General features: G+C 39.2%; 1 protein-coding gene across 3 annotated transcripts in view; it reads left to right on the forward strand.

Moving 5' to 3' along the window:
* Window positions 1-23,942, forward strand: part of CSMD2 (CUB and Sushi multiple domains 2) — a 1,348,498-nt gene that overhangs the window by 1,282,884 nt on the left and 41,672 nt on the right. For all 3 annotated transcript variants that reach the window (XM_077481921.1, XM_077481922.1, XM_077481923.1), the window contains 8 exons: window positions 3,205-3,390; window positions 3,476-3,670; window positions 5,126-5,299; window positions 12,237-12,410; window positions 12,891-13,064; window positions 13,761-13,949; window positions 14,070-14,243; window positions 21,977-22,159. In XM_077481921.1, coding sequence (XP_077338047.1) covers window positions 3,205-3,390; window positions 3,476-3,670; window positions 5,126-5,299; window positions 12,237-12,410; window positions 12,891-13,064; window positions 13,761-13,949; window positions 14,070-14,243; window positions 21,977-22,159 — 1,449 coding nt within the window. The remainder of the gene's footprint in view (window positions 1-3,204; window positions 3,391-3,475; window positions 3,671-5,125; window positions 5,300-12,236; window positions 12,411-12,890; window positions 13,065-13,760; window positions 13,950-14,069; window positions 14,244-21,976; window positions 22,160-23,942) is intronic.

Here is a 23,942-nt window from a genome sequence, read left to right on the forward strand (position 1 = left end):
TTCTCCTTAAAATGTATACCAGACCCAAAAAGCCTGTTATGGACTGGGGGGGCCCCACACCATTTTTCTTTTTCTTTTTTCAATCTATATTGCCAGGGGCTGGCAATACATTACAGCTGCAAGCAAGTTTAAATTACATTTTTTTCCTTTAGAAATTTCATTATTGCTGAGGCACACATCGCACAGATGCACCACTTAAATGGCAAACTAAGGGGACCATCCAGGCATGATGTATAAAGGAATATTTCATTTTTATTGTTTCACTTTAAGCATCATTAAAATCACTGCTCCTTTAAAAACAATAGGGCAGTACTCAGGTCCCCATACACTTTTTATGGCAATAACTTATATATAACCCTTTAAAATAAGGATTTTTCATGTTCAGGTTCCATAGACTTTAATAAGGTTTGCAGGTTTGCTAGAACTTTTTGCCTGTTCAAGGTGTTCTGGTGCGAACCGAACCAGAGGGGTGTTCGGCCTATCCCTATGACCTGAAATTTAACATAGAAACTTTTTTAGACTATTATTCCTTATTATTCCTATTCTTGTCTTGTTATCCACATAGATCCCCTTGATCTTCCTTTGGTCTGATATTTCACATGGGTTATTACTGGCCTGATATTCCACATAAGTCCTTTTTGACTTGATATTTCACATAGGTTCTCTTTTGGGTTGATACTCCATATTGGTCTTCTTTTTGCCTGACATTCCACATGGATCCTCTTTTGGTTTGATATTCTAAATTGGCACCCTGATATTCCACATATGTCCTCCTCTGTCCTGATAATCCACATTAGGCCTCTTCTAATCTCATATTCCATAGTAGTCCTTTTCTTGCCTGTTATTTCACATAAATCCTTTTCTGGCCTGATAATTTACATAGGTCCACTTTAGGTCTGATTTTCCACATTAACCCTTTTCTAGTCTGCTATTCCACATCAGTCCTTCCCTTACATGATATTCTTCAATAGTCCTCTTCTAGTCTATTATTTCACATTAGTTGTCATATGGCCTGATATTCTACAAAGCTCTTGTTTTGACATTCAATATTGGCACTACTTTTCTTGCCTGTTATATAAATCAGTGTACCATAATTCAACATGATAGATTATAGATATTGATGAGCAGAACCTGCATCTCAAGAAATTAAATTACAAGCGTCCATATGTCACTTTTATGGAATCACTTCACAAGCCAATCTAATTTTTTACAGATGAAAACTTTGGATAATAGCCTATTTAGCTGTTGATAAGCTGTGCTTCGCATTAAAAAGAACCAGTGACAATTGAGTTTATGCACAAATCTGAATGCTGGGACAAACAACCTCTCACTAAACCCATCCAAAAAATTGCCATTTCAAGACCTCTAGCAGAGCACTCCAGAGACTCCTATGTATCCTGACTATAATCTGCCATTGTAAACCTCCAGAGAAGGGACTTTTAATAGAGCTCTATGAATATATAGTCATGAAAACATTTCTTGGTCTGGTGTTTTCATAACTGGCAAATTGGATGTTGTAAAACCGATTAACAGGATGTCTCAATGGCTGCATCCAAGCATCGACAGCTGCTTTCTGTATAACCTTAGTCACATGGACTTTAAGGTAATCATGTGACTATGTGGGGCTAGAACTAAGGTCTTCAGTCCCACCCAGCTAAAGAATGGAAAGGAAAAACAGTGAGTTAAATAAATTAAATGTTGCAGGATAGGATTTTAAACAGGTACTTTTATTGAATTTAGAGAAAAGATTAAAGAAAGAGAAAAAAATAATAAAAATATGAACAAGAAAGAAAGAAATAGATCAGGCTGAGATCATGCTTTTCCAGTGAGGTGGGTTACAGTGTTTTACATTAAGATGTGTTTTCTTACATGTTAATTAGCATTGTGTTAAGGCAGCCTATTCAAACAAATGGGCTGGCTACACAACAGAACATCAAAATAAATAAAAAATCAAGATAGAGCTGTTTTGCTTTAGTGTCTTGGAATGCCATTCACAATAATGGCACTTCAATGCACTAACACATGTAACATGCATTGTGGTAAGAGGCACATCACCACAATGCAAACTAAATGGCATTGTGACACACCAATGAACATACAGTGCAATAGTGTGCATTGCTGTAAGGTACACATTTCTACGTATTTTACTACAGCGCGCTTAAAGTACAGATGTTATTGTGCAGCCCTTGAGACCATTAAAAATGAATAAGTTGACCATCACTGCTTTAGAGGGTCCACAAAAAGCTTCTCCAACAGCTTCTCTGACAGCTTTCAATCTTCCATCAAAATCATGTCAGAATGCTAAGATTCATTTCTGAAGGCCAATGACTCTGTCGGAAACATGCTCTGAGCAAATTGTACTCGGTACGTATGTCTTTTGGGGAGAAGACTTTAAGTACATTATGTACTGTATGTTAATGAAAAACTAGGGTCTCATTGTTCTCAGTGGAACAGTTAGAAGCCCCATGTATGGGCCTATTCATGGGTGAGAAGAAGGTACTGTACATATTCCAGTAGATTAATATAACACATATAAATGAAGACAGGATTGTGGAGGTTACATTGTAACATAAAGCTGCGTGTTCAGTAGCTCTATGTAAGACAATGACAGAATTTGTTTCACTGTTTGCCTTCAGTGCACACTTGGCTGCGCAGCAAAGTTAATAAATGGCAAAAATCTTTATTTGTGTGCTGGTATGTTGACATAAAACATATACTGTTGTTTATATTATTAGTAGTAATTTAACATGCATATAATACATTTATAAAGTGGTCAGATATCACAATTGTTAAAAATTACCCACAGAGATTACAGTTGGCCAATCTGGTCAATTGTTGGGTCATTGTAGGCAAGGACCTTTGCGTTAGTTCTCCCCAGAGTCATAGAAAAACTAAAAAACTTGTTGTCGACCCTTCTTTTTCACCAGCTAGTACTGACCTCCTCTTCTCTATTTCCTGCCCCTCTATTGATATAAACTGGTGCCTGCATGCCTCTCAAGTTTGAGGAGTTTAAGTGTTTTACTTTGCATTTCTAGGAGATTTTAAGCTATTTTAAGCTATAAATATGTTTACACTTGTCTAATTTTCTCACTTGGCAATAACTGTGTACAGCTCTGTTATATTTTCTTTTACCCATAATAGTAATGTGATATGTAATTAAATCCCCGCTGTTAGCAACCTTTTTTTTTACTCTTTTCACTTTAGCAATGTTCTGCGGGGTTCCTGCTGCTCCCAAGAATGGTGCAGTATTTGGAAAGGAGTACACCGTGGGGACCAAAGCAGTGTATGAGTGTAATGAGGGGCATCACCTCCTAAGTCCTGAAGATATCACTGCAGAATGTCTGCCATCTGGACACTGGAGCAATGGCAACAATCCGCCACAGTGTGTAGGTAAGAAAGAAAGTAAATTGTGTTCCGTGAGACTAGAGCTGACAGATTTTTGTTGTTTTAATACTTCTTTATTGCAATTTTTCAGCTGTAACATGTCCAGAAATCAACAGTTTTAGCACAGAACATGGTCGGTGGCGTCTCATTCATAAAACACAATACCATTATGGAGCTGAACTTATGCTAATCTGTGATCCTGGATATTACTACATGGGGCCCCGTATTATTCACTGCCAAGCCAATGGAACATGGAGTGTGGGGGGAACCTTACCAACTTGCAACAGTGAGTTTCAGTGATATACCTTGTATGATGCCCATTGCACTTTGCCACCAATGTTCTTGGATGTGAATGTGCATTGGAGAAAACTTATTGGCTGCAGTATGTGCCTCTAGGCAAATTTTTCTTTTAGGTTTCACATGATGTGCATGTATGCAGGGTGCTTAGAACATTGCAGGTACAGTGGAAAGAATGTTATTATATTAATGTGTGGACAAAAAAGTATGTATATAACTATTAAAAATAGTTGGGGTTTATGTAATTCAGGTACAATAGCTACTAGATTTCAACAGACTAGAGCAATAAAAACAGGATTGTGATTGGCTGCTTTGGGCTACTTGCTCTTTGCACATTACTAATGTACCACTTTGAAATAATAATGTTATGGTTTACTGCTGAAATAATAATAATAATGGTCATGAAAAAAGTAATTGAGTAATGCTGAGCTTGTAAGTTTTATGATAAAGCTAATAAACTGGTGAGTAATATATATTATATCATAATAGTTTATATGTGATATGAATACATTTTATAGAACTTATTTGTTTCTTTATTACGAGTATAGAGATAAGTTCTGTATTTTATTGCTGTATTATTATATACAGGCATACCCCACTTTTAAGTACACAATGGGGTTTATTTACTAAAACTAGAAAGGGCAAAATCAGGCTCACTTCTGCATAGAAACCAATGAGCTTCCAGGTTTTATTACCAAAGCTTAATTGAACAAGCTGGGGTTAGAAGCTCATTGGTTTCTATGCAAAAGTGAGCCTGATTTTGCACTTTCCGGCTTAAGTAAATAAACCCCAAAGTGTACTTAAAAGTGACACATGCCTGTAATACAAGACATGAATTAGTGGGAAATTTCTGAACTGAAAAATAAATCTAGTCTTCTGTTATTTATTTGTATGCATTTTACTAGAGTATTATCAATTGTGGTTTACTTGCAATACAAGAAATGAAGGAATGAAGACATTTTCGGAAGCTGGCCACACAATACAATGTGATTGTATAATCTTATTTAGTATAAGATTATACAATCACATTGTATAATCTTATTTAGTATAAGAGTCTACCCAGACAATCCATTTAATTTTAATTTAGTCAGGGAGGCCCTTTCACTACAGTTGTTGCTAAATCATGTGGATCTAACAGGTCACATCTAAGAAAGGTCTGAGAGCATGTGGTGAGCTTAAGGCTTTATTACACAATATTACACACAAATTAAAGAAATGATGAAGCATGATGTGGAAAAATGTGTACTTGTTGCCCTTAAAAATCCATTAAATTTAGTCAGCAACTTCTCCAGTAAAATCTACTTGTTTGCCATTGCCAATATTGACTCATTCTTCCTGGTCTATTTTCAATCTGCCCAATTAGACAGCTACCAGCGCGAGTTGTTTTCATATTTTAGGGGTAAAACATAACTAACTCTAGCAATTCTTCTTTATTGTGTTTCAGTTATATCCTGTGGGGATTTACCTACTCCAGCTAATGGAAATAAAATTGGCATGTTGACCCAATATGGGGCAACTGCCATCTTTGCCTGTAACAGTGGCTATACCCTTGTTGGGTCCCGTGTGCGAGAATGTATGGCAAATGGATTGTGGAGTGGGCAGGAGGTCAAATGTCTGGGTAAGTCTTTTCTGAGCATTGAACTGCTTTGTTTTTTTGTTTTTTTATGCTATCATTTATGTCATTGTGATTCTGTGATATTCATTGAAGAAGAAATACACCACTCCAGGTAACAAAAATGGCCTGCATGCATCAGGAAGCATAAAGTGAAAAGTCTGGATGGCTGTACTCCCATAAAATCACCTTTTATTGATCCATGATAGAAAAACAAAATTCCATACAGCAACGGGGATACAAATGCAACATAGCTAACACCTTTCACACCTTAAAATAATAATAATAAGCTGAAGCAAAAGTATATATATACATTGATATATGCAAATAGCTCAAATGTGATTATTGTTGTAATCAAGATAACCTATGCACAGCTGATAGAATACAAGGTGTGGGCAATTGGTCATCCTACCAAAAAAATCAGGACTACCCATTTAACCCTTTATTACAAGAACCTGAAACAGATTCAAAACCCATGCAATGTAAAAAACATGACAAATACAAATATGTATTCATTATATAAATGTAGCAGTGGCACATGAGTCAAAGAAAAAACAAAGCACTCCAGAATGTCAGAAATATATGGCATATATCAAGAAAATAGACCACATACATGTATGCACATTTCAGATAACACTGATGTGCTAATATAATAAACCTCAAATATAGTAATATGTCTATGGTTTAATATATACACAGACCAAAACCTAAACTGAAATTGAGGTGACCATGCCACCAAAAGAGAACATCAAAATATACCGGACAGTATGATGTGAGATTCACATAACACTGTATGGTGCAGACTTGAAAAGCTTGATGTAATATAACCTTTAAGTACCATTTTCACTAGTGCAACTTGTAATGTGACCTTTGACATATAAAGTTGCATGACAAGACACAGCCCACTGACTTTCCCATCTATGCAACTCTGGAAATCAGCAACATTAAAAAGGTGCCTGCACTACTCTGATGCAACCTTTGATGCAGAAGGTGTAAAGTTGGATAAAAGTTGTAGTCAAATTCGCACTGTAAATTGCGCAACTCTGGGTACGCAACAGTAGAAGAGCAGCCCTACTCATAAAAGTGGCAAACATCCCACTCAAAATGTTATCCCGCTGGCTTTCTAGTATTTAGATAAAAAATCCAATAAACCTCTTTTTTTGCAAAGTAATCTAAACTTGTCATCCCCTCTCTTAGGCAGTATAACTTTTTCAACCCCCTGTATGAACAAACCAGTCACATCTTTATTATGACACTCATTCCAATGTTTAGCCACATCGGTAGAGTGATTTTTCTCAATATCATATAAATGATTGTGAAGCCTATCCCTCAATCTGCAGGTTGTTCAACCCACATACTTGATGGAACATAACTCGCAAGTGATGTTATAGATTATAAATCTGGTGTTGCAATTAAAGAAGGAAGAGATCTTGAAATCCTTATTAGATGCAGTGGAATGGATTGCATCACCTCTTTTAATATAAGAACAACACAAACGTCCACTCACACCGCGTTGAAAGGAACCCTTAAATTGTAGCCATTGAGAGGTTTTTTTTTTACTGGTGTATAAACTGGGGGATAGAGTACAGCTTAAAGTAGGTGATGTGCAGGAAACCATTCTCACTCTTTTAGAAAGAATCTGTGAATAAACAAGGTCATTATATAAAACCGGCAGGTTCTTTTAATAAAGGGTTAAATGGGTAGTCCGTTTTTTCTTTTTTTTTGGTAGCATAACTCTTTACCCACACCTTGTATTCTATTAGCTGCACATAGGCTATCTTGATTCCAACATTAATCACATTTGAGCTATTTGCATATATATATATATATATATATATATATATATATATATATATATATATATATATATATATATATGTATATATATATATCTTTGTTTCAGCTTATTATTTAAGCTATGACTAAGCACCAGGAAAGGTGTGAAATATGTTAGATGAGCTGTTTTTGTACCACCATTGCTGTATGGATTGTCATTTTTCTATCATCGATCAATAAAGGTGATTTTATGGGAGTGTGGCCATTCAGCCATTTATTCTGTGAGATTCATATTATTGCTATACTGTATCAAACACACGTAATTTTCTGGAAGGTTTTTCCCACATATACAGCGGGTAAAATAAGCACTGAACGTGCAAGGCATGGAAAGCCAAGACACCAGCTGAAATCTATCAGTAATTTGAAAGAAATCCTGATCCTTGTCAGTGAAAATTAATATCAGCTGGTCCAGGCTCAACTGATGGCCTCATTGTCAAGGTGTCACACAAAAAACATCTCATGATGGGTAAATGCAAAGAGCTCACTCTAGACCTTCACAGACCCATTTTTGCAAAATATACTGATGGCATTGATTACAGAAAGATTTCTAAACTTCTGAATGTTCCAGTGAGCACTGTTGGAGTCATAATCCAGAAGTGGAAAGAACATAATTTTACCATTAACCAGCCACTACCAGGTGCCCCTCTCAAAATTTCTGAGAGAAGTGAAAATAATTTTTAGAAGAGTTGGCTAAGAGCCAAGGACCACTTGTGGAGAGTTTCAGAAAGACCTGGAATTAGCAGGTACAATTGTTTAAAAGAAAACAATAAGTAATGCACTCAACTGCCATGGCCTGTATGCACGCTCACCACACAAGACTCCATTGCTGAAGAAAAAGAATGTTGAAGCTCGTCTAAAATGTGCTGCACAACATTTAAACAAGCCTGTGAAATACTGGTAGAATAAAGTCTGGTCAATTGAGACCAAAATATAACTCAATGAATGCCATAATACACACTGGGGGTAATTTACTATAGCGCCAATAAATGATCCTGCAGTCCTGGAAAATTGCGACCAATTAAGGCCAATTAAGACTTCAACTTTCAGAAACTGGGTGCAAATGCAAATGGAAAGCAGCACTATTGCGAACGTGCCTGTCAGATCACATATGCAGGAATAGTGGAGGTCAATGGGGCTCGAACCTGTAAAATCCAAAGTTCTCACTGAAGGCTTATATGCAAGTTCTTTGCCATAAAAAGTGTATGGGGACCTGGGTCCTGCCCCAGGAGACATCTATCAATTGGATTTTTTTTTTTAAATGGCTGTTTTTTCAGGAGCAGTGATTTTAATAATACTTACAGTGAAACAATAAAAATAAAAAAATCCTTTAAATATCGTGCCTGGGGGTGTCCTTAGTATGCCCATAAAATAGAGCATCTTTCCTGTGCTTTTTACTGTACCAAGCAAAATGACATTTCTAAAAAAAAAAATGTAATTTAAAATTGCTCGCGGCTATAATGTTTTGCCGGTTCCCAGCAATATGGAGTAAAAATCGAATGAAAACAAAAAGGCATAGGTTCCCCCCACCAGTCCATACCAGGCCCTTCAAGTCTGCTATAGATATTAAGGGGAACTCCATGCCAAAATTTACCAAAAAATGGCATGGGGTCCCCCTAAAATCCATACCGGACCTTTATCTGAGCAAGCAAATTGGCTGGCCAGGAAAGGGGGGACGAGCAAGCACCCCCCTCTCCTGAACCATACCAGGCCACATGCCCTCAACATAGGGAGGGTGCTTTGGGGTCCCCCAAAACACCTTGTCCCCATGTTGATGTGGACAAGGGTTTCATCCCCACAACCCTTTCCCAGTGGTTGTGAGGGTCTGTGGGCAGGGGGCTTATTGAAATCTGGAAGCCCCCTTTAACAAGGACACCTTAGATCCCAATAGCCGGTTTTTGACAATTCCTTTATTAAAAATGTGTTCTTTTTCCTTTGCTTCTTCCTCCATTTTCCTCCAGTCTTCCTTCGGTATTCGCCTTCTTCCCCGCTTCGTTCTCCGCTTCTTCCTCGTGTCTTCTCCATCTTCCTCCAGCTTCTGCGATGGGGTGGATGACGTCACTCTGAGACACCGCCCCTTGTGACTTCACCACCCGGGCATGATGGGTCAGTGATATCATAAGGGGGCGGGGTCTCTGGCTGACATCATCCGGCGGCCACGCCCAATAGCTATATATGAAATGTGCACTCGGCTGGCCGCAGCCTCGGAGGAGGTTTGTTGTTTTCATGTTCTGCAGGTCTGTGGCGGGAGTGGCGGAGGAGAAAGACCGGATGACGAAGTGGGGGAAGAAGAAGCCGGAGGAATGTGGAGAAAGAAGTGGAAGAAAGAATAAGCTGTAGGAAGAAGGAGAAGACTGAAGGAAGACATGGGGGAAAGAAGAAGACTTTTTTTTAATAAAGGAATTTCCAAAAATTGTCTTTTGTCACAATTCACTGCTTTTTTTGTTGAATGGGAAGGGGTACAATGTACCCGATACTCATTCACATGGAGGGGCGGGATCTGGGGGCCCCCCCGCTTGCAGACCCCCGCAACCACCGGGCAAGGGTTGTGGGGATCAGGCCCTTGTCCCCATCAACATGGGGACAAGGTGTTGTGGGGGGACCTGAAAGCACCCTGCCCATTTTGAGGGTAAGCGGCCTGGTATGGTTCAGGAGGGGGGCGCTCACTCGTCCCCCTTTTTCTGGCCTGCCATGGCTGCTTGCTCGGATAAGGGTCTGGTATGGATTTTGGGGGGACCCCATGTCAACTTTTTTTAATTTTGGTGTGGGGTTCCCCTTAAAATCCATACCAGACCAGAAGATGTATCAGCACCATTTTTGCCAACACTACACACAGTAATTCATTATTGTGCATCAGTGGAGGTTCATTACATTATTGCACTGAGGGGCTAAGCAAAATGATCAGCACTGCAACACACTAATGCTTGCATGGTTCCTTGCCATATGCCTAAACCTGCAAGTTGGTGTAAAGCACATAGATAAAGCCAACCCAAATATGTTTTGGGAAAATCTCATCTTGTAGGCATGTATATTCTTTAATTATCAAAAAAACAGCTGCAATAGGCCCCCTAAACTGCTTGGTATATGTAGGATTAAAAGATGGGATATGCCCAAGGGACAGTCATTCAAGTAAATAAAAAAGCACATAAATGTGTGAAACAACCCTGGCTGCGAAGAATACCATAGGCTCAATCACGACCAACTAAAAACCTTACCTTTCCCATAAATGAAACAGAGGGCAAGGCCAAAGCTTTATTGAAATTTTCAAATTTACCAAATAACCAATGCCAGTCACAGTTATACTGTGAGCACATGTAAGCAATAACCTGACATAGACTAAGCCCTTGTACACACGGTCGGAGATTCCGACGGAATGTGTCCGATCGGAGCGTTTTGTCAGATATTCCGACTGTGTGTGGTCTGCATCGGACTGTTTCCGTCGGAATATCCGTCGGACCAAATTTTCCAACTTGCCAGAAATATTTTCCGACAAAATGCTCCGATCATGTGTAGAGAATTCCGATCGGACAAAGTGCCACGCATGCTCAGATAAAATTCCTACATCAAAGCTATTGGCTACTAGCCTGAACGTAGTCCCATCGTAACAAAATTACGTCATCATGTTCTGAAAGATCGGATTTTCCGACAACTTTGTCCGACCGTGTGTATGCAACAATTTCGGACAATATCCGTTGGACAAAATCCAACGGATTTGGTCATCGGAATCTCCAATCGTGTGTACAAAGGCTAAGAGGCCTGTCCTTACGTCTTCTGAAGGCTGAATTTCCTCCGGTCAGTGAGATGCCACAGTGTAGTCTTTTTCTAGAGTTCAAGCTCTGCCGCATCACCTCAAGTCCTTGTAGCCTATTTTGATGGAGCCACTTACCCTGTGTTACGTCAACCCCCACTGTATAGCCATGCTTCCATCAGCCAAGGCTCCCTCTCCCTAAGTGTATCAAGGGGCCTTCATTACCTTTGTGGATTTCAGACTGAAATATGAAAATTCCATAAAGCATTAAATGGTTTATGATGGGTGCAGGTTCTTTTACTACTTTTAAATGGACTGTGTATTTTCGCATCTTTGAGTCTGTTAACCTGGAATTTAGCTGCAAGGCTGAAAAAATAGCTTGAAATCACATGCACTGGTCCCCATATATTTATTTCTGGGCTTGAAGAGGATAATGGAGTATCATCTTTGCTATAGAGAATTACAGATCCCTTGGCTTAAAACTTGTAGAATAATGCTTTTTAAAATTGGAATTCTAGGATTTTGAAATTCAATCTTAATATGTCAGCAGTTCTTTTACTACCTATGAGGCAGTATAAAACTCCTGTTTAAGTGTCCTCTGTCAGCAACAAAGGTGTGAGCAGATGAGGCAATTACCAGCAAAGACTGGAATGTCCTTCCAGTCTTGAGTCATGATTGTTTGAGTTCCATAAATACTGTGTGATCCTCCACAGCATTATATAACCATCCAAAGATAATATTTCTGGGGCAGACCAAGTTCCCATTAGCACACCTAATCTTGTAACAAGCAGGAAAGGATGGCAAATGCTTTTTTCAGGTAATAATCCATAGTATTCTGTAACAAAAGCAGGCCATAGGAACCAATCAGGTATTATCTAAATATTCTACAATGCATCACTGCATTTTGGATTCTGCTATTAAGGTGTATCTCTACCGAAACACGTTTTTTTTTTCAGCTAGAGTACAAAATGATTAGAACCTCTTCCATGTTTTTTTTATTGTGTACCATTAGGGAGATTTGCCTTCACTTCCTGTCCTAAAGACACAACAGGATTGAGCCCAAATCTTTTTAATTAGAGGAAATTAATTTAGACACTTGTCAGCTTGAAAGGTGCTCCCATTGGAAGAGTTTCCTTTACCTCCTGCTCTGATTTTGCCACTTTGAATAAACTCAGCGTTGTCATTGGTGTCTCTGTATGGCACAGAGTCACAAAATTCAGCAATTATATTTGAGTTGGGAAAAACTGCATAATTAAAAAGCTTATATAAAGTAAAATGTACAAGATCATGCATTTTTTAAATGTATTTGCATAGGTGGGTGATATTACTGTATACTTCTAACAGGTATTTTTTCTCCCATAGCTGGTCATTGTGGGAACCCAGAACCTATAGTTAATGGCTTGATTAATGGACAGAACTATAATTACAGAGACAGCGTGGTATATCAATGTAATGCAGGTTTCAGATTAATTGGCAAGTCTGTAAGAATATGTCAGCAAGACCATCGCTGGTCAGAGAGGTCCCCCATCTGTGTGCGTAAGTATAACATGGGTAAAAGCAGGGGATAGAGGCTTACTCATTAGGAGCTGAAAACTGTATTTCTGCATCTGGTGAAGTGTACTACAGCAAATAATAGACTCCCAGCTGAAAATACTAAATGCTGTAAATGTCATTGTGAAATAAATGATAGTGGAAAGAACACATTTTTTAAATTATATGTTTGAGTAAGTTTACATCTGATTTGTGGAGGTTATCCAAGATATTACTGTATTAAAATCTTATATTTAGTAACCTGCATTAGTAGCAGTTTTAGGCTTTCCCATGATGCAGTGTTGACAAGGCTGCAAAAATCCAGTATAAAATGGAAGCATTATATAATGTAGTTGTGCCTTGCTGATGATAAAGATAATGGAATGTCAATTGCTGTTAGTGGTAGGAAAAAAGTGGTATGTGGAAGGAAAGTCAGTTCTATGTTTGTTTCATGCTTTAGTTTGAGTCTTTTTTTTTTTTCTGCAGCCATCACCTGTGGGCATCCTGGTAATCCTGGTAATGGAGTTACTCAGGGCTCTCAGTTTAACTTAAATGACATTGTAAAGTTTACATGTAACCCAGGCTACGTACTGGAGGGTGTAGCTCAAGCTCAGTGCCAGGCCAATGGGCAATGGAATCATCCTCTACCAACATGCAGAAGTAAGTATGGTATACAACTCAGAATTTTTTATTTTTTTTCATATCAGTCTTGCATTGTATTTTTTCCTTGTGGTAATGTGTTTTAAGTGTATCTAAAGCAATATTTTTTTTTTATTTTGGATAGAGTAAGGGAAGGTTAAAACTAAAATTTGGTGCAGCTCTGCATAGAAACCCATAAGCTATCAGTGTTTTTTTTTTTTAAGTTGAATTGAACAAGCTGAGTTAGATCAGAGTTAACTGACTTGTACCAGATTTTGTACTCTCCAGTTTTAGTAAGCCATTCCATAGACTCATGAAATATCTTTGCAATGAGATATAAATACCCTCTTAGACAGTTGCCATTAGAAAAAACTGTCCCCATTTCAAGTTTCGCCTCTATTTCTGTTCTGATAGCAACTCAAAATGTTGAATTTACCCTCACTCTCATTCCTGGTGACATTGGTGATCAGAAAAAATTAGAGCGAATTAATCTCACAGACAGCATTAAAAACTGACAGTAATTCTAATCCCTCACCACCATTTTTTTTAGATGTTTAAATAATATTTATGTATTTTACCCATTTCCTTTCCATTCTTTTTGCCCCTTTAAATTCTGTTTAAAAAATCTAAAACTACCCCTGCTCTGATTAGCTTTCATCTGTTTTGTCCCATAACTACACATTTACTCTACCCTGTGATGTTTTGTCTTTCCACTAGTATTGAACTGTACAGACCCTGGACATGTTGAGAATGGACTTAGGCGGGTACTACAAAGAGGTCCAGACCGATTCAGTTTCAGAACATCTGTGTCCTATGAATGTAGCCATGGTTACTATTTAATGGGAACACATGTTCTTACTTGCCAGGGAGATGGCACTTGGGATCGAGCCCTACCTAATTGCCTATGTAAGTAAGATATGTTTTAATGACAGAAGTGGAACTATTATTGACCTTTCAGCAGAAGATAAGCATGTACAAAAAAACCCCCCACATTTTTCTCTATATCATTCTCCCTTACCTGTCTAGTGATATCTTGTGGATCGCCTGGAGTCCCACCTAATGCGCAGGTTTTAGGAAGACGAAATACAGTGGGGTCTGCAGTACAATACAGTTGCCTTGGCAAGAGAACCCTTATTGGGAATGCCACCCGTACTTGTCAGCTTGATGGCCGATGGAGTGGCTTCCTGCCACACTGTTCAGGTAAGAGTTGTGTAAAGTGGTATAATATTAGTTATTTACTTTACTTGGTTCAGATGAGACTGTGTACACCATATCTCCCCTGACAAAAGCATACACCACTTCTCTTTATATTTCTCCTGTTTGTCTTCTTTGGTTTTGCTGGAATAGTAATATAGTTTTTGGCTGGTCAAATGGATTAGGAGCAAAGCCCAAATTATGAAAATGTATGATATACGATTTGCTTATCTTTGATTCTCCAAGCTGTTGACCTATAAAAATCATATAGAAAATCAAATAAGTAAGTCACTTCTGATGTGGATACTTGCTATGGATCAGGGATTTATAAATCCTGGAGTTAAAGGCTATCATGACAATTATAATAATTTTAGGAGCGGCCAGCATTTTCAATTTGAAATGATTGGAAACCCCAATTATTTTGCTAATTATTGTTTTTTGTCTAATCCCCCTGAAAATTAATCCATCCCCATCCTCTTTACACTTCCCACATTCTTTCTACCAAGGCTCAGGCAAAACAGACTCTCATAATGTAAAACCATTTCCCATCAACATTTATTGAATATTATTAAAAACACTCACATTTTAAAGTGCATTATTGATGCACCACAGTGTGCAGCCTCCTTTCCCTTTAAGATTACTGGTCTCCAGACACTCACAAGATAGCAGCACGCAAACTTCTGGGTGTGTGTCTTAATGTCATCAGCCCTGCCTGCGCTTTACATCATCAAACACGTGACTTTGTCAGGTGATCGGCAAAGTCATGTGTTTGATGACGTAACGTGTAAGGTGGGGCTGATGTTGCCAAGCTGCACACCCGAAAGTTTGTGAGCCACCATCTTGTGAGTTTCTAGATACCAGTGTCTTTAAAATGTGAGTGTTATTAATGACATTCAATAAATGTTGATGGGAAACGGTTTTACACCACAAGAGTCTGTTTTTTTTTAGCCTTATAAGAAAGAATGTGGGACGAGTAAAGAGGATGGAGATGGATTAAATATCAAGGGGATTTCTGCTGTGGATACCTGTGGCTAAAACCTACCTGGTTTAAAGGGAAAAGCGCTATCTAACCTAAAATAGTTTTTGGTCAAATACTGGAGGTGAGAGTATATACATAGATCGGTGGTGGGATGTGCACTGCAATAGGTGAAATTATCAGAGTAAACATGTGGATAGCACAATATTCAATCGATTATTCAAGGAATTAATAATTAGACTATAAACACTGTTTGGTACATGGACATGTGACCCAATTGTAATTAACACAAAGGAAGTGCATAAATCGATTGATTACCAGAAGCATAATAATTTTAAATAAGGCCATTTCTATGGTTGCATTGCACAAATGACAGTTTATTTTTGTACATTGTTATGTATGGTGGATTACACATTGAATAAATAGTAATGGAAAGTGCTGTACTTCAATATTATCTTCAGTTTGGTGTATATGTGGAAACGCATCAGTCCTAAAATGTACTGTTTTTTTTATTTATATATGCACTTGGTCACACATAATTGCACTGAGGTTTTTAGATTTAAGCAATACTAATAATGTTTTTTTACTAAACAAGAATGTGGTGTATACAAAAGTATTTATAGTTACAGGAAAACAATACAAGGCATACAGAGTGCTACAAATATGCATACATACTCAGGGCTTTTTTTCTCAGAGAATAGGTGCAGGAACTCCCCCTTTTAGGAGTTACTCTTTGCCTTTGCCCATACCTACCTCTGAGTACCAGTCCTTGGTGCCACCCCCTACCCACCTCCCAGCACTGCCCCTTTAAGAGAATACAGAACCAAGTAACATTTGGGGGTACTAAGTAATTTGTATGGAATTTGTTATTATAACAAGAAGAGCAGTAAAATACAATAATAGACCAAACAGCAACAATAGCCCCCCCCCCCCCCCCTGCAACAATACACCAACTAAAAAAAGATGCCACCCAACAACAATAGACCCCTTAGCAACCAGCTATAATAGACTGCTCCCAGAAAAGTAGATCCCTCCCAGCGACAACTGACCCCACAGCAACATAATACCCACCCCAGCAACAATAGACCCCACCAGCAACAATAGACCTCCCCAGCAGCAACCAACCCTTCTGAAGAAATAGATCCATTCCAGCAACAATAGATCGATTAGCAGCCAGCATCAATAGACACTGTAGCACAACCCAGCACTCCTTGCCATTACATGCATTCAATGGTGGAGGTGCCGGAACTGCGTTCCCCCGTGTTCCTGCTGAAAAAAAGACCTGTACATACTTAGTTTGTGTGCTAAAGGTATACACTAGAAAGTCACTTTGCTTCCATTATAGCTGGTCCATGAGTTCTATATAGCAAACAAGACCTCAAACATTTCAAGTGGGTGCAGGAAAATAGGTCCTTGGTCATGGAAATTGTTTCTTACTTGTAGTGTGTAGTGTTATCCCCTCCATACAATCCAGTTAAAATCTCTTTTCAGTTCGTTCTGCTAGCCCTTTTATTTAGCCTTTTTAATTAAGGTTCTTACATAATTTTCTAGAAGGGACACATTTCTGTTCACAAACACAGTTAATGAAAGCGTACAACTATTGGTGCCAAAGGCCAAATATGTACTATAAGCGTGAAAGGTCAAATATGTCAAAAGATCAGGCTATTTTTGACTCTTACTGACACTATGCCAACAAACTTGAATTCAGTGTTTTACCAGAACTCCTCTAAAAACAATGGGGATGACTAAAAAATGATGTCCAAATATTTACGTTGCTCATATAAAGTATATCACTATAATATCTATTTTCCCTTGGTAGAAGGCAGTGAAACTAGTTTTTTGCAAACTCTGTTTGATCTATTAATGCCATTTGTTTGAGAAATGTTACCATATTAAACTGGTGTTTGTTGTGTGTGGAAAAATCACAAAGTGTGTGTGAGTGTATGGGCCACTAAAGATAGACAGGTTCTCCCGAACAGTAAAGAGGCTGTTGGTCACCCAAGCAGAGTACACTTGGTTTCACTTAGAATGTGTTTCATTGACCTCGTTGTACACCAGGTTGCATAGTGCATCTTTTCCTAATCTGACAAGGGTTAGTCAGTGAAAATTATTTTCATTTCTGCCTGTTTTGCTTTTGAAATGTTCCTGTATAGTAAAACTTTGTTAAGAGGACATAAACTGAAGGTACAAATAATAAAGCACTAACACTTGTATGTTAAATCTAAATATGGAACAGCTATGTTGTTGCCACCCAAATAAAACAAATATGTAACTTCTGACTTGGAGTGCTTACCCCCACAGGAGCTGCTGATGATGGTGGGGCCTCTGTTCTGCCACAACTTTCTTATCTGCTCTATCCCCTCTGACACACTTCGTTGTAGACTAAAAGATGTTTATACCTGTGTGACTTAAGAGTTGGTAAGCCACCACTCTAAAATAGTGCACAAAAATAGACTACAAGCAACCTGAAGGAAAAATAATTAAATGTATTAAGACAATGGTACTAAATGAGGCATAAATCAATAAACAGATAATTATACTGACTGAAGAGCACTATAATAGATGAACAATCATGGACCCATTAACTGGCACTTAAAAGACTATAACCAAGTTATAAATGAGTTATAACAGGTGTAACTAGAGTCTCTAGAATGACATCAACTAACTCAGAGGAATAATAGGGTCTGTGTGCCTCCACTAAGCATTTAACCCCCGCAGCAGGTGAGAATATGCATTCCTAGTGTATTGGGTATCCCTTAAAGATGGTGGAAAATGCCTTGGGCCTAATACCAAATTTTGGTCGGCTTTCAGTGAGGCCCTTCTTTAGGTGGTGCACTGTCCCTTTAAGAGAGTTATTAGTGAATGTAGAAGGCATTGACTGTGTGTGGAGAGAGTTTAAGATCTTTAGTTCAGCTCACCACTTCTAGCAGGCACCTAGTCTGGTCCCAAAGGCCTGGCAGTCCACAGATTCCAGAAGTCAGGTTCCAGATCCTCACATAAGGTGCAGTCTCTCAGCTCCAGCCTTGAAATGAGGCAATCTTCTCCCTCTAGCTCAGTCTCTGCTTGGCAGATGCGGAAGGAGGTCCACCCTCTCTCCTGGATTTAGGTGGGCAGGCACAGCAGGGGGTCCTCTCAGCTCCTCTCCCTGGCTCCAGCTGCTAGGATGCAGAGCACAGACCCCAACAATAGGCCTGCATCCTTTGCTCTCCTCCCTAGACAGGCCCCAATCTCTCTGTTTGCCTGTGAAAATAGTGAAGCTTTCTTACTTCACTATTAGCCCCCATTGACAAGTGTGATGCCCTTCCCTTCGAGGAACTACAATTCCCATAGTCCACTGTGTCTGCAAAGCAGTCCTTTCTTATGTTTCCCATTGGCTCTTACTCCCCTGCCCTCTGATTGTATCTGAGCTACACTGCCAGGAGTGGGGGGAGGGAGTAAACAGGAGCCTGCAGAATTTTACAAAGAGCCACTAAAAGCAGGGAAACTCTGGGTGAGAAGAAAGCCTGCAGACTTCAAACACAGCCAACTGTTACATACAGGAGAGACAGCAGGGGGGGGGGAGGGGCAAGCAGGGTTTGAGGAAGGAGAGTCCCCACACAAACCCACTCTTTTCCACAGACCTCAGCAGGGATGGGCTAGCCAGCACAAACATATGCACAATCCCAGCACTCACAGAAGTAGTTCAGCGAGCTGGAAGAGGGAGAAATCCCAGCTATATTCCTCTCCCCTTGCACAGCTTCTCAGTGGGTGGTAAACTAGGGGGTAATCAGCTGCACCTGGCTACATTAATAACACCAGCCTTTTAGGTTTACAGTCAATAGAAAAACTGGCAGCATGATGAAATAAGATGTAGCTTTCTGCCCTACCATAAAGTTAGCTGCCCAAAGTCCAGTGGTGTGTGGCCTTTCTTCAAAGCTTGGCCTGATTATTACCCATGACCTTAAACACAGCCATATGATAGATTATAATACCCAGACTATGTGTCACTTCTTATGTCTCCTGCAGTGTTTGATAACCTTGAAACATTATTTGAAATTTTATGTCTATGTTCCCCTCTCTACGGTATGTTTTTCTCTGTCCCTTCGTTTTTATGAATCTGCCCTGAAGTTTTATGTCACAACTCATAAACCCTAGATCTTTATGGTCTGTGTTTTAGGCAGCAGTAAAAGGAAAAGAAATCAGTTAAGTGTTTTAGAAAGATTAATGTGAGTGCTGGCATAAATATCAGTGATTAACCCCTTGTACTCTAGAATATGCCAATCTTTTTTATTGATGTCTTTCCTTTAGATGGCGTATCATTGGTTTGGTTCAAATTAACATTTTTGAAAGTATAATATAAAAATGTTGGTGGGTTAAAGCATAGACACTTTAGCAGTAACAAAGGTCAATGCATACCATTTTTCCCCCCTGAATTCAAAAAATACCAACTGAAAACATTCTGATTGCAAAGGATATGTCTTTCTAGTTTTTGAGTCTCTTACATAAATACTGTTTAAGGTTTGACCTCAGTTCCAACACAAAGTTGATATTTATTGCTCAATACATGACACATCTTCAAATGTTTTATACTAACTATTACACTGTTCTAGAAAAAAAATATTGTTCATCTTTCTACTAATTACCTTCTTCTTATTTAGTGTTTCAATAAAGGAAGAGGAACAATAAGGCTTACTTGAACTTACTTACTTTAACTTGTTATTAAAGAGGAAGTAAACCCTGATGGGTTTACTTCCTCTTTTTTTCCCTGCAAAGGTAAAGCATAATGGACTACTATGCATCGCATAGTAGCTCATTATGTGTCACTTACCTGACACAGGAGCCAGCGAAGTCGCCGCTGATCCCTGTAGTCCGCCGCATCCATCTTGCTGGTGGCGTCTCGCAGCTCCGACCAATGACAGCTGCGAAGCCGCGATGACGTCACTCCCGCGCATGCGCACGGGAGTCGCGTCTCGCAGATCCGCCTCTGCCATTCGGCGAAGCCGCGATGACGTCACTCCCGCGCATGCGCACGGGAGTCGACAAATTAGGCAAATCCATTCTTGGATTTGCCGCATTTAGTGCGCCTGCGCGCCGCTGTCTACGGCGCATGCGCCGTAGACAGCGGTGCCCATTTTCGGGCAAATATCTCCTAAACCATATAGGTTTAGGAGATATTGCTTGGACCTACAGGTAAGCCTTAATCTAGGCTTACCTGTAGGTCAAAGTGGTTTGAAGGGGTTTACTTCCTCTTTAAGTCTCATGCCGCGTATACACGATCGGAATTTCGGCCAGCAAAAGACTGATGAGAGCTTTTCATCGGAAAATGCGACCATGTGTATGCTCCATCAGAATTTAGCTGACCGAATTCCCACCAGCAAAAATTTGATATCATGTTCTCAATTTTTCCAATGGAAAAACTTTCTATGAGAAATTCCGATCCTGTGTATGCAATTCCGATGTGCAAAAACTTGCGCATTCTCAGATTCAACTACGAGATGGAAGCTATTAGCTACTAGGTATTGAACTTCCTTTTTCTAGTCCCCTCATACGTGTTGTACGTCTTGGCAGTCGGAATTTGGTATGACTGTGTGTAGGCACGACAGTTTGAGCGGAATTCCGTTGGGATTCCGACGGCAAAACCATCAGAGATTTTTCCAACGAGAATTCCGATTGTGTGCATGCGGCATTAATTTATTATGCTGTATTATGCTGTTCTTTCATTATGCTGTAACTGGGCACAAATCATATTTTTGTACAGCCCACGATAACCCAGAAGTGTTCAAGCTCTGGAACCTAGGTCTAAATCTAGTTTTGTCATCAAAGCCTTGGTATGCCTCTAGTCTATTACCATCCAGTGGGACATATTAGTGAACAATAGAAAAGCTCCCCATCGAATTGCGATGGGTCAATGGTCATGTCAGACTGTAATTGAGGCTCTGCTTTCCTAGGGTGTCCATGTTCATGCAAATTAAAATTCTCCATTTAAACTGATTCAAGGGCAGAACCTACTTAATCATTTTCTTTCTGGAATTCATCTTGTGTAGCTGACTTTCTACTGGCTGAGTCCTCATAGTTGTTGGAATGCTTACCCTCTGAATAACTCAAAATGTGAAAATGCCAGCCACTGTACTTCATGACACAGTTGCTGCCTTGTCCCCATGACCATGGCAGCCTTGTCCACACATTGTGGCATCTGCAGGGAGGTTGTAGAGCACAGTGTTGTGACAGGAAATTGCAGGCCTGTTCACTTGCTTTTTTCACCCTGGCATTGTTGTGGTATACCAGGCAAACCCAATCCCTTTACTATGTTGTAGATGTATAGGAACCTTTGTAATATAAAAAGTAACACATAAAAGTTATGATTAAATACACTCAGTAGCTCCTTGTAGTATTTAATGTGCAGAGAATGTTAATTATCATTAAGTGTCAGAACTAAGAAGTTTCCCACAGACACCCATCAAACTGAGCATCTAATTAGAACCACTGCATATATACAAGGAAGTATAATGCACAGGCTTCAGGAAACACATACATTCACCACACACCTCAGGAACTTTGTGAATTCTGGCTGCAGTGCTTTATACAGAACTTAAATGAAGTGGCTTATTTTCTTACGTTAGAACATTTGGAATACTTGCTAACTGGCATAAGCAGTTTGGATTCACTTGCCACCTCTAATTGCTCTTCAGTTGTGGTATACAGTAAAGACATTTTCCTAGTATGAAGCATGTACATAACATCAATTACAAGAGTACCAGTCATATTATGCTATCTTCTGTTGCAGGTGGAAATGCTGGGGAGTGTGGAGACCCTGGAGTGCCATCGCATGGGATTCGGCAAGGTGATGACTTTACTATTGATGGAATTGTGCGATTCAGTTGTGAGGCTGGATATATTCTGCGAGGGTCCGCAGAGAGGAAGTGTCTGATAAATGGATCCTGGAGTGGATTTCAGCCAGAGTGTGAAGGTATGATGCTTGAACCAATGTATTTAGAATTAACATTCATTTGACTGATAATCTAGGATGGTAAATTTCCTTTTTCTTGGTAAAGTGGTTGTAAAGGCTAAAAAGTTTTTTTTTACCTTAATACATTATCTGTATTAAAGTAAAAAACATTTTAAGTACAACTGCCCTCCCCAAATACTTACTTGAGCCCAATCTTGGTCCAGTGCTGTCCTGAGAGTAGCAATGCTGTTCTTTCTCTCCTGCCTCACTGGACTGTGTGTGTCAATAGATGCAAACAGTATGGCTCAGGATCAAGCTCGCAAAAGCAGCTTGCTAGGGCTGTTACCGGAAGGCAGGAGGAGCCAGGAGCATCAACAGGGGAGCCCAGAAAAGAAAGATCAGGACTGCTCTGTGCAAAACCATTGTGAAGAGCATGCAAGTGTAACATTTTTATTATTATTAGAAAAAAAAATCTTTACAATTACTTTAAGTAAGCCAATACATAGATTGTATATTTCACAGTGCTCTTTCACCTCTGTTTTCAAATCCACACAACAGCATTTACTATTTTTAATGTGGAGAATGCATTGTCAATTAACGTTTTACCTAGTGATTTTTGCCAAATTTGTAATTAATAACATTTTTCAGTGAATGAGCAGTGAATATACCATGAATGGATGCCACTAACGTTCATGTTGCACAGTGCTGAACCTGTGTTTTTGCACACGTCCAGTGCTACTGACAGTAAACAGATTTGCATTTCTCATTTTATAGTACAACAGATATTCACCATAGTAAAATAAGTGCATTCCAAGTCAGTATTCAAGAGAACAAACCAACAAGAATTTGAAGCACATGTAATACACATACAGGAAGGGATTACATGTATTTTATTATATAAAGTATATTGAACACATTTGCCATAAAATCCTTGCTTATATGCAAAATGGCAAATTAAAGTACTCAAATAATAGCTCCACTCCAGACACATTTCTTGCTTGATCAGCCACTAAAGTAATTTGCATTACTGAGATAGATACTGTAGATAGATAGATAGATAGATAGATAGATAGATAGATAGATAGATAGATAGATAGATAGATAGATAGATAGATAGATAGATAGACATAGTCATCTATGCACTTTTTTAAAAGTGTCACTAAACAATATCCTTAATCTCCAAAAATGATTTATACATATCGTTACTTAAAGCAGAACTTCTCCCAAAAGGTCACTGGATCACTGGACAGAGTATGTGGTTATTAAAAGTCAGCAGCAACATTTTTTTTGTAGCTGTTGACTTTTTGGAACCTGGCTGAAGCTCCTCTTTATTGTCCCGCTAATATATTTTTTTCTTTAAAGTGTTAGTGTAAGTAAATACTAAGCCTATTATAACTACCCTGTAAAAGAAAGAAGTGTATCTTTATCTATGCTGAGGCGGACTGGTCACATGATCTTTCCAGCGATCTGCTTCAGTGAAGAGGAGAGAGCAGCATCAACAGCTGCAGAGCCTGGGCGATGACATTACCCATCAGCTCATTATGGGGCATCCATTGCCAGCTGTCCCTTTACATACACTAAAGCCGGCACTTGAAGCTGATCATGTGACCGGACCGGAGCACCCTCAGAATAGGTAAGTATACAGATTTTTCCTTTCACAGGCTAGATAGAATAGGCTTGGAATAGGGGTTGGAGTAGGTTTAGGGTTGGATAGTATTTGACTGGAATTCTAACGTGCACTGTTTGTTTGCAACAAGCAGTGCACATTAGTTGAGGTCATGTGCACTGCCCTACGCACCCTAAA

Source organism: Lithobates pipiens, unplaced genomic scaffold (genome assembly GCF_037356315.1).
Source record: "Lithobates pipiens isolate NorthernLeopardFrog02 unplaced genomic scaffold, aLitPip1_a1.2 Scaffold_16, whole genome shotgun sequence".
NCBI classification, from domain to species: Eukaryota; Metazoa; Chordata; class Amphibia; order Anura; family Ranidae; genus Lithobates; species Lithobates pipiens.